Source organism: Dendrobium catenatum, unplaced genomic scaffold (assembly GCF_001605985.2).
Source record: "Dendrobium catenatum unplaced genomic scaffold, ASM160598v2 fragScaff_scaffold_1016, whole genome shotgun sequence".
In the NCBI taxonomy this organism is placed as follows: Eukaryota; Viridiplantae; Streptophyta; class Magnoliopsida; order Asparagales; family Orchidaceae; genus Dendrobium; species Dendrobium catenatum.
In genome coordinates, this window is record NW_021319478.1 from 519,719 (window position 1) to 531,770 (window position 12,052).

The following is a 12,052-nucleotide window of genomic DNA, read 5'->3' on the forward strand; positions in this document are numbered from 1 at the left end:
TGCGTCTCCGTCGATGGTACACGTGTCGAAATTTGATGTCCTCATCATCTATGTTTTGCAGAAATAAAACTCTCTGCTTATTAGCTGAAAAGTGAAGGTAGCTTGCTAATTGCTTATTGTTAATTTTTTGTTTCCTATGTGCATCCCATTATTTGAGGAAGCTTGATCATCAACACTAATAATTTTAGTTCTCTTGCATCTCTTTCTTTTTTATAGTGGTTGCATGCAGAATTCAAAATAATTCTGAACAAACTAATGTACTATCTTTAAGAAGAGAAACCCAAACTTATAATTGGATAGGCTTATAGATGTGGATAAGTTTGTCAATGTGTGCACTTTGCATTATCTACCTGTGAGGCGAAGAATTATTGATGATGGTACTCATCAAGAAGGCCAGATGCGTTGTGTTTCAGCGTGGGTGATCCAAGAATCAGATATGAATATGCTCTCACCAGTATATGAACTAGTACTGTTGTCTATGAGGACCATTGGTAACCTTAGCAGAGGTCTCAAAAATTTGTTGCAAATATCGGAGCAGTTGATAGGCTTAGTAGCATAAGAACAATAATTGTGCTTGTGGAAGAAGGTGCCCTGCTTGTGCAGAGTATAGCTTTCAATTTAGGAAGCTCTAAGTGTCAAAGTAAAAAATCTTTGATTTTGAGATATGTATTAAATTCTTTAGGTAATTTAATGAGCACTAGATTGTATGCTTCGATAGAGCAAAACTCTTTGCTTATTAGCTGAAAAGTGAAGGTAGTTTGCTAATTGCTTATTGTTAATTTTCTAATTCTTGTGCGTTTCCCATTATCTGAGGAAGCATGATTATCAACAATAATAATTTTAGTTCTCTTGCTTGTCTTCCTTTTTTATAGTGTTTGCATGGGGAATCCAAAATATCTGAACAAACTAATGTACTATCTTTAAGAAGAGTAAACTATTAGGCGGGCCCCTCCGGTCCTTACTTACTCTAGGCGGGCCCCACATGGAGTTAATTCAAGGGTTGGAGGGAAAATTTGAATGGAAAGGGGGGGAATTTGAATAGAAGGGCTGTTTAGGGATTTTGTATGGGGATGAGAGTTAAAGAGGGGGAAAGGGGGGAATTAGGTCCTCATCTTGAATTTGAATGAAAAGTTTGAGATCTCATTGTGTGCTTGGGCTCTAGGGTTTGCTAGAGACTTGTGGAGAGTTGTTCTTCCTCTCGAATCGAAGGACGTTGTATCTTTCTTTGTTTTCTTGCATCTACTAGTGAAGATCTTGCTTCGTTTCTCTTATTTCCACTGTTTGGTGCAAAAAAATCTGCTGCGAGGGTGCTGTCAAACTGCTGGGACAGCAGTTTTTCCTCTGTTTTTGTGCTAATCTTGATTAGGTTTGCTTGCGAACTCAAGTATTACCTTAGGGTTACTTGCGAACTCAAGTATTTCCTATCATAAACCCAAGCTTATAATTGGGTAGGCTAGGCTAGTGATGTGGATAAGTTTGCCAATGTGTATACTCTACATTGTTTCCCTAGGCGGCGAAGAACTACTTGATGTGGTACTCATCAAGAAGGCCAGATGCGTTGTGTTTCAGCGTGGAAGGAGAGATCCAAGAATCAGATAGGAATATGCTCTCACCAGTTTATGAACTAGCATTGTTGTCTAGAAGGACCATTGGTAACCTTAGCTAAGGTCTCAATAAATTTTGTTGCAAAGATGGGAGCAGTTCATAGGCTTAGTAGCATAAGAACAATAAATGTGATTGTGGAAGAAGATGCCCCGTTTGCACAAAAGATAGCTTTCAATTTAGGATGCTCTAAGTGTCAAAATAAAAAATTTTTGATAACTTGACATGTATTAAAATCTTTTGGTAATTTAATGAACACTAAGTTGTATGCTCCGATGGAGCCTCATAATTATGTGTGATTAGACAATATCATGAAAATTGTAGCATATTCTCATTTGCGAATCAATTAAAAAGTCGTAGCATATTCTCATTTGCGAATCAATGAAAAACTAAAAAAAAGTGTCTAGAGATTTCTCTAGAATGATAAGGGCAGCCAAAATAAGGTTTTTTTAAGCCCTTTTTACTGGTTTAGCACAAAAAGTTTCTAAGTTTTTTACCTATTTGAGAGGAGAAGGTTTTAAAGCGGCTAGGAACATGCAGGGCAAAGGAGCTAGTAACATGCGAGGCAACAACAAAAGAGTATGACAACGAAAGAGAGTTAAGATGGTGCCAGCAACAATGATGTGATAAATGTTGGTAAGTCTACAGGATGACTGCTGGATGATGGGAAAATCAACTCAACACCTACTCTCAAGGATGAGAGTGAAGGAGCTGTCACATGGGAGGAAATGGTCTTATATTTCCCTGAACAGATGGGGGAAAATGTTTATGGCGGGAGTGTACTAAAACTTGTGAAAACACTTCTAAATACCTAATTGTAGGGAATGGGTATCGCCAAAGCTGACGACAGGACTTAAACTCTCTTGACAAGAGATGCCGTCTAACTCATCTAAACAGATTTGAAAATAATGTCATCATTCCACTTGCTTTTCTTATAGCATGGCTGAGATATTAATACAAAAATGCCAGCCATCACATTTGAAAAGTGTGCTGCTGTAGCTATAGCCTATGAGGAAAATTCAAAGTGGTAATTATATTATTGAAACATGATAGAACATAGTTATAAGGAAATCAAAACAAGAAATACAATTAACAAGAATAGCTGTCCATGTGTTTGAAAAAACTGCAGCATAAAATAAATCAAGAAATCTTCCCATGGATATAGGAAATAAAATAGAGCATTCTAACATGGGATTTGTTAGCTGTAATTAGAGTCAACTCCTTTCAAAGAGATTCAAATCCTGTCAATTTAGGTGACTAAAAACTTTTCCAAAGAAAGGCTCCCATAGTGCTAGCAGAAGTGAATGGCCTGAGAACCAAATAAGGAAGCAGGTGGTTTTCGAAGATTTGGTAGTAGTAAATCTAAGGGAAGCACATAGGATTTTGAACACTCTCCCTAAAGTTGGATTGTAAACATCAAATAATCCAAGGTTGCTTTTTAATTTTTTCAACAAAGGCCTTGGTTACCTTTTTTTTTAGAATGCTAGTAGTTTGTCATGTGGTGGCCATTCAAGGATGCAAAGTGTACCATTTGTGCAGGGTAGCCACCTTAGTTTTCATGCCGATTACTGCAAGGGTTAGGCCAACTTTCCTGGTTGTCGAGCCATGTTGGACACGACTCTCATGAAGGGGCACTCCCTTCGGAGTTAGTAGAGCAAGCTGCCTTTGCTCCTTGCTCAGGGGAAACTACTTTCATCTTTGCCTCAGTTGGCTGGAGGGACTTTTTTCCTTCATCCTTTAATTACTGCCTTATGCTTGTAGAGTAGGGCCTTCCACAACTGCTGCTGTCGATGTTGTCAAACATTAGAGATGTGGACTCAACTATTCTTCATGTGAGCTGAAGCAATGAGACAAAAAATTAAGTGAATTGTAGTGTGATCGAAGCATTGCTCCTCGTGTATATTTATAGGTAATGACAATACAAAGGTAGCATCAATGTCATTATGGGAGTATCAGATTAAACCCTCTTCCTTAGGTAGGAATAAAAATAGGGCAATAAATTCTTACTTATATTTTATTGATCAATAGGTATAATAAATGTTTTTCTTCTCCAATTATTTTGTTCTTTTTGCAAGTCGCTCTCAAAATAAGCAAGAGAATCGGAGATCTAATTATACATCCCAATATGCGATATAGGCAAGACTCAAACCTAGGATCTCTTAGTTGGGAGCCAACTCCCAGCCAACAAACTTAGAATCCAAATAAAATGTTAGTTATTCTAATGATGATGAAGTTTGTATGTCCTGTAAAGAAACTATTGAACTTTGGTCTTGAATTGTGATGTAGGCAAAAGTTTCAGTTTTTTTCTTTTAATGGGCATTTATTGTTGGGCTGAAAATTTTCTTTTGGGCTTGACCCATTTTCCCTTGGTTGATTTTCTGGCTGGCTGGCCGTGCCTCTCTCTTGGGTTTTTCCTATGTTTTGATTGGCTGTTCGGATCCTGAGCTGGCTGATTTTTTGGTTGTTTGGTTCCTAAGCTGGCCGTGCCTCTCTCTTGTATATTTTCCATGCTTTGGCTACTCCATTGGAGGCTTGAGGCGGCACCTTTTTGGGGGCTGGCTGTTGGTTTTTTGGGTTGTTCGGATCCTGTGCTGGCTGTTGGTTTTATGGCTGTTTGGTTCCTAGGCTAGCCGTGCCTCTTTCTTGGTGATTTCCCATAAATTCTGGCTGCTCCTATTGGAGGCTTGGGCGGCACCTTTTGGGGGTTGTTTGGATTCCTTTTCTCTATTTAAAGGGGGTTTTTTTGCTACTTTTTTTAGATAGATTTGAGATATTTTTTTGGAGCATGAAACTTGTGGGTTTTGAATAGCTTGCGAGCTATCCTCTTCTACCTCCTCTCTTCTTATAATTTGTCTCGGTTTCTAATCTCTTTCTTCTCTCCACAGTATCCCTTCCAATTGTATCCTTCTCTAAACTTTATTAATAGTAAGTTGGTTGTGTTGTTTACAAGTTGAAAGTAGTGTTGAATTTTGTTTTTGAAGTTGTTTTGTGTATTTCTAAGCTATATTGTAAGTCTTATTTTTTGGCAATCTTGTAGTGTTTTGAGTTTGCAACCTTAGCATCTTATTTTTTTGGTTGCATCAAATTGGTTGAGTGGAGATGCAGATGGGTAGATTGGTGGCTGTCCTCTATATGTGCCGCACTAGTTAATGCATATTGTGCCGCAACATGTGAAAGGAAATTTTACCTAATGAGCCTAAGATATATAATTTGAGGTTTATTTAACGCAAAGCTTTAACTAGTAAGTGAGAGCTTTAACTAGTAAGTGAGAGTTATCCAGGTCTGAATTATTATGTACCCAAACCTTTTCCCTTATATTTTATATTGCTTTATGTTCTTCATTTTAGTGATATTGAGTTGGAACAATGGAACCCCTCGTGTTCTCCAGAAATCATCCATCACGACACTTTCCAAATGTTCAGACGGATGGCATAGTTATCTAGATAGGATACGAAATAAGCATATACGTGAAAATGTTGGAGTAGCTCTAGTAGAAGATAAGATTAGAGAGAGTCGCCTTAGATGATTTGGTCACATAAAACGGAGGCCTTCCGATGACCCGGTTAGGAAAGTAGAGGTATTAGATTTGACTTATGTTAAGAAAGGTAGAGGCGGACCTAAAAAGACTTGGTTAGAAAATATTAGGAATGACCTTTCTTTATTAGATTTAAACGATTTTTTCTCTCTTTTTTTTTGTTGCATTATTCCTTGTGTTTTTCAGGAAGTTTACGAGCAACAGAAAGAGCTCATTTTACTGGGGGAAAGGCTCGTTCTAGCGACACTTGGTTTTGATCTAAATATGTATCACCCATATAAACCCCTTGTCGAAGCAATCAAAAAGTTCAAGGTGGCACAAAATGCTCTGGCTCAAGTGGCATGGAATTTTGTAAATGACGGGTACCTACCTTTTTTCTCGAGGCATGTTACTTAGTTCTGCCTTAAAATCCCCCACTGGATTATTTATCTAAATATGCTATGCAGGTTGCGGACTTCACTCTGCCTGCAATTTAAGCCCCACCACATAGCTGCTGGTGCCATATTTCTTGCTGCCAAGTTTCTTAAGGTGAAGCTTCCATCTGATGGAGAGAAAGTGTGGTGGCAAGAATTTGATGTCACACCACGGCAACTTGAAGGTTGACTCATCAAATAGTTTTGACCTGGGAATATTTGAATCTTTTTATATATCCAAAAAATTTATGTTCGTGTTCCTTGTAGATGTCAGCAATCAAATGCTGGAGCTTTATGAGCAAAATCGCCTAGCCCAACCATCTCATGCTAATAATGAAGCTGATGGAAGTTCTTGTGCTGGAACTAATCATCCAACAGTGGTAACCTCCACTCTCAGTGAGAGCTCAGTATCTATAAATGCAAGGCAAGTGGCTCAAGTAACTCCACAAATGAGGCCGATCGGGGCTCAACAATCTAATGCTGATGGTGACCGTATCAGTTCCCGGAGTGCTCGGAGCCACAGCAATGACCATGGAAGTGCTGATAGTAAAAGTGGGGTCTGGGACCATAATATGGATGGCGATGGGAAAGATAACTTGCATCAAGAGGCTGAGCTGGTTTCTCGCCGCTGGGAATCCACAGCTGAAGCTCTGAGCTCTTCAAAGCTATTTCATGCAGATGAACTGTCAGATGAGAAGGGCAGCTGTGCAGAAACTATCACAAAGATTGACAAGGAAAAAGTGAAAGCTGCTCTTGAAAAAACAAGAAAACTCCGGAATGACACGGCAAAAAAAAATGAGATTGTAGATGATGATGATGATCTCATCGAAAGAGAGCTTGAGAGTGGAATTGAGCTTAATAAGGAGGATAATAGACAATGCTGGCCAAAGCCCCTACATCCTTTTCAGGCGAGTATGAAACCAAAACTTCTCAAATCTGGAAATGTAAATGTTGATAATCGAATCCAGGAATTTGTTGAAGAAGGGGAGCTCTCCTCCATTGATGAGCATGATCATCCTCTACCTAAGTTGCAGAGTAATAATGGAAAAGTTTCAGCTGCAAAGCGAAGGCCAGATGAGGTGTGGTCAGATCTTTCTGACAGGGATCATAAAAGGGTGAGAGGAAAAGTTGACTGATATGATTATGTTAAAGCTTAAAGTTGGAAAAAAAAAATATAGTCAACTATGGAAGTGATTCCTACAGATAATGCATCCCTGGTGATTGGACTTCATTTTCTTATCAGATCAAATGGTTTGAATTAGAAAGGTAGAAAGGGCTGCTTGGAAGTGGCTTGAGCTTATTTCATATTATTATACCTGACATTAACTCCTATTTTAGTGGTATTTTTCGCAGAGTTTTCTGCAGTGATTGGCCTTCTCTTGATTTTAACGCTCAATTCCTTTTCATGGCTTGAGTGTAGTATGGCTTCAATGGCTGTTTGGAAGCAAAAGACATTTTTCAATGTTCGCTCATTCTTGCAGGTTTATGCATTGAGACTTGTATATTATGAACAGATAATTGTATTTTTTATGTTTTGAATGTATTAGCATTTCATTTTTGTTTCCAGAGGTTTTGATGTCCAATTGTGTTGTTTATTGCTCTGAAATTTTCCGCCTCTACTGTGATTTATAGCGGAACTTCGTTTCTATTATTATTTTTCTTGATTGAAATTTGATTGGTATTGATTTCAAAAGTATTTGATTAATTTTAAGATAAAAATTAATCAAGATGTAATATGAAGAAAAAAAAAATGCATTTTATCATAATCAAATTATAAGAACTTCCTAGTTTTAAAAATTATTATACTGTCACCATCTTCATAGAAGAAGATGATTATCATTTTGTTTACTTTAATTTGAAAAGAAACTGAATTTTTTTTTATTATTCAAAATTGTAAAAAATATCATTTCTTTTATAAAAGATCAAACCATCAACATATTTAATTAAAGATAGAGTGATTAAGGAAGATAATGACATCATGAAAATAATTATTAAGATTTATTTTCTTTATAAGGAGGAATGGCTAAATTTTAAAGCAGGGAGTCATATAAGAGATGTTCTCCATCCTCTCTCCTCCTTTCATTAAAACTTTCAAGAATGAAACATTTGGGTGCATTATAATCTGATCTCTTAAATTAATCAAGATGAGCATCAATTATGCAATCAACTCAGGAAGAGTTTACAGCTTATTTTTATTTTAATTCCTCTTTAGAATTATATTTTAATGTGAATTTTAATGCTTATAGATATAAAATCTTCTAAGGGCTGCTAATATAATTCTTATGTCAGTCACATATATTTATTTCTAATATAAATATTAAGATATTTATGTCAAATGTATAAATTTTATAAGTTTGAATTTTTAACAGATATATATATATATATATAAACTTTGGTTTTCATGTCCGCCATGTACTTTCTTCCGATTCCCACCAACCTTTTCGTAAGTAAGTTTGGCCGCTGCTCAAAATTTTTCATCTACCTTCCTCTTCTCGTTATAAGTATCCTCTTTCTGTATCTCCTTCCAAAATTGAAGCTTTTTTCGATAACTTCAGCGTTGTTCTTCTACGACAGCCTTCTAGCTCGGTTTCTTCGACGCCATCTTGTTTTCCTTGATTAAAAAGGTGCGATTTTTCGACTCATTGGCACTTCATCTTGGTGTTCCTTTTATAAATTCTTCTCATATTGAATTTTATAGATACGCGGCATAATGCTTCTACTTTTAATCCTCTTTTTATTCTGGTCCTTGATGAAAATTTCTTTTCTTATTGCGAAAAATGTTTTTAAGGTAATCTGTTTTGACTCCTGTTTCTTATGAGAGTAGCTGATGTTGATCTTTACCTTTATTTTTTTTCTCTCTTTTGGTTATGATCTTTACTGGCCAGTTACTTCCCTGTGAATGTTTTTACCTTTTTTTGGGTATGTATCGAAACACCATGGATACATTTATTGAGATGATGTTGCTGTGTTTCCAGAGAATGGCTACAGCCACATTTTATATATCCTTGGGCTGCATCCAGAACCACAAGAATCAGATTTGCTCCAATTTGCAAAACTGGCCTGGGAAATCTTCATTGAGAGAGGGTTACAAAGGTTTTGGCATAGAAATTAGATTACTTAGGAGGGGAGCTTGTTGCCATGATAGCTCCCAAGGCATAATTCATGCATCATCCTCACATTCTTCTGTTACTGATCCACTGAGTACTCCCTAAAAGTTCTCATACATGTATTCCCAAATCTATGCAGTTCAATTTATGTCTGTGAACCAAACCATAAAAATGAATATCAAACCACCCTTTGCTATGATTTAAACCTCTGATCTCTCGTTCAGAGATCAAAGGAAATGCTACTTTATCTAGTGCTAAAAATAGATTATTAGTGAAGAATCAATTAAGGCTTCGTTTGGGACTATTGTTTCATGTTGCTTCTTAAAGCAGCTTTCTAAAACAAAAATTTTAATTATTGAACTAAAAAACTGCTTTAAGAAATAACAAGAAAGCCATCCCAAACGAAGCTTCAAGTCAAACATATTTGATTCATACAATTCTCCCAGACTCGAACCTTCGCTTTCTGCTAATCCATATTGTGAAGGCAATTTATGAACTAATTGTTGAAATGATCTAGCACTCAGAACGTCAGTATGTTCAGTTATATGACATCTAACGCTTTGAATAATTTGCATTTCAGATCGAACCGCAACTTTTGTCTGGCAAAAATGTGATGATTGCAGCTCATGGGAATTCCTTGAGATCAATAATTATGTATCTTGACAAGTTGACTTCTCACGAGGTGCCTCATTTGTTCTTGTTTCCAGATGAGTATTACAGTTTATTTTTCATAGTTTTAAAAACTGTTGGTTAAAGTTTTGTTTGGGACGGCTTTCTTATTGCTTCTTAAAGTAGCTTTTTAATACAAAAATTAAAAATGTTGTACTAGAAAGCGACTTTAAGAAGCAGTTAAAAAGCCGTCCCAAATGAAGCCTAAATCTTTATTTCTGATTTTCTTTTTTTTTTCTTTAGGTAACCAATCTGGAGCTTACTACTGGCATTCCCATGCTATATATATTTAAGGAAGGAAAGTTCATCAGGAGAGGAAGTCCAACAGGACCTTCTGAGGCTGGTGTTTATGCGTATACTTTGGTACAAATCCTACTTGTGCTTCCCTGTTTTCTTATGCTTTATGCTTTCTTGTAACTGGCTAAGCTACTCAGTTATATATATATATATATATATCTAAAAAAGGAATGGACTGAAGACAAATATATATATAAAAGAAAGTGATCACTACGCGAACGAATAAAAAAGCTCAGGGCAAAAATAGCAGGAAATAGAAGTATTCTTCTTCTTTTTTTCTTGACAATATTTATTGTCCTTAACTACTTATAGCTATCATCTAAAATCGGTAATCATAAGTCCTTTGCCTCAATGAGTCATACTGGAGTTTAACTAAGTCATGAAGGAACAAAAAAAAAAAAAAAAAATCGACGACTCAAGCGAAGGTCGGCAGACACGACGCCTCATTTAAATGATCAAACAACCACTAATCGCCAAATGGAATGCACTGTTATGATCATAGTGTCGAATTTACCTAAGAGATAGCCTCTCGGAGTTGAATCGCATGACTACGAGTCGCCAAATGGACCCCTGCTCTTCAATAGAGTTCCTAGTCTTCTATTCTATCTCCTCCTTCCCACTACAACAACTCTCAATCCTTCTCATTTCCCTTCTGTTTGAATACAACAGTAGTCGACCCCTGCTCTCTGTTTCTTTCAACCCACACTCACCTAAAATGTAGTTCCTTTCATAGCATAGCAATATTTCTAATGGTGAAGCTAGATCTTTAATTCAAGCCGAGAAGCTTAGGCAATGAAGTATGTCATTGCCAAGAGAGCAGTCTTATATTTCGTTTCTTAAACACACTAGTATACAGACAAGATCTACTTACAATAACATTTGATAGATATTGCTACAGATTTTTTTTTTTTCTAAATTATTAATTAAGTTTTACTGTATAGCTACTAATGTATTTTTTTTATCTTTCCTTGCAGAGCCTGGCTCGCTATAGACAGAAGCTTGATGAGATGCTTAACTGATACATTTCATCAATATTTGCAGTAAGCACTATTTGAAGAGAAATGTTTGCTTTGTCCAAAATCTGCGCTTTGAAAAGCCGGAACTTTTTACCCATAAGAAACTCTTAGCTAATGTCTCTTCTCCTTTATTATTGGAAAGGAAATTGATCTTAAGGTCTTAATTGTCGTCAAGCCATACTTCTAATCTCTCACATTTTTACGGTGCTGTGAAGAACCGAAGCATTTAAGTGATGATTATCATATTCAAGATAGTTGTTCCTCAGTCCTTTCAATGATTGTCATACAATATAGTCGAAGACCAAAGAAAATATCTAAAAAAGGAATGGACTGAAGACAAATATATATATAAAAGAAAGTGATCACTACGCGAACGAATAAAAAAGCTCAGGGCAAAAATGGCAGGAAATAGAAGTATTCTTCTTCTTTTTTTCTTGACAATATTTATTGTCCTTAACTCCTTATAGCTATCATCTAAAATCGGTAATCATAAGGTCAATAATACAATATAAACATAGTTTAAAAGTGACATTTTGTATGCCATTTTATTATAAAAATAAATAAGAAAATAAATTAATGGAGGTGATCCAATCAAACGGCCAAAGATCGTCCCACATTCGCATTCTCGCCATCACATCTGTCATTCTCGACTTGTAGCTCAACTGATGGCAGCTCTGGCATTCCTATCGAAGCCTGAAACACCATCATTCAAACATCGTCAGTTGTTCGTCGTTAGTTTTAATACAATTACTTATTGTGATTGATTACTAATTAGCTCAATTAAACACCTGGGTTATTGACGGCGCAGGAGGGATCAATGCTGATAAGTGCTCCGTAGATACATAGCCTTGTTGCCACGTGTCGACTCCCACTTGTTGGTCCATTTGAGTTGACATCGACTCGCACATCTCGTAATTCCTGCCTCGTTGGACGAAATTAAACGGTTAAAATTAAAGTATTTACAAGACAATAACGAGTGATTGATATAATTGTTGTACCTGAGGGGCACGAGAGAATTTGAAGTGAAGAACCATGATTGGTTGGTCCTACCAAAGCTATTCTGGTTGTGATTGTAGCTCAACGGGTTTGTCATTCCTTCTTGTTCAGGCTGTAGGTTCATCTGCAGGAAAGAGAACAAAAAATATGTGTAGCGATTTATTGGCTCATAATGATGTATTATGTTTGATTAATGTAGCTAACTTTACCGGTATGCTCGTCAGGGATGGATCGTAGGCAGGAAGATGATTGCCCAGCAATAAATTCTATGAAAAATGATTATAAAGTTAGGGGAATACACATTATTAATAAATAAAACTATTTATAATAATTATTATCATAAAAATAGTTTATTTGAGAGAAATAATACCTATGTGAAACCAATGAAAATATGATTTTTAATCAAAATTCTAATAT

At 36.3% G+C, this 12,052-nt stretch overlaps 2 protein-coding genes across 2 annotated transcripts in view; both read left to right on the top strand.

Moving 5' to 3' along the window:
* The window catches only part of LOC110105831 (cyclin-T1-3-like), a 58,683-nt gene that overhangs the window by 17,435 nt on the left and 29,196 nt on the right, over nucleotides 1-12,052 (top strand).
* LOC110114317 (2,3-bisphosphoglycerate-dependent phosphoglycerate mutase-like) lies at nucleotides 8,183-10,875 on the top strand. Its single transcript, XM_020847161.2, has 4 exons — nucleotides 8,183-8,776; nucleotides 9,238-9,339; nucleotides 9,570-9,689; nucleotides 10,598-10,875. Exons 2-4 carry the CDS (start codon nucleotides 9,271-9,273, stop codon nucleotides 10,640-10,642), a joined length of 234 nt encoding a protein of 77 aa, XP_020702820.1. The 5' UTR covers nucleotides 8,183-8,776; nucleotides 9,238-9,270; the 3' UTR covers nucleotides 10,643-10,875.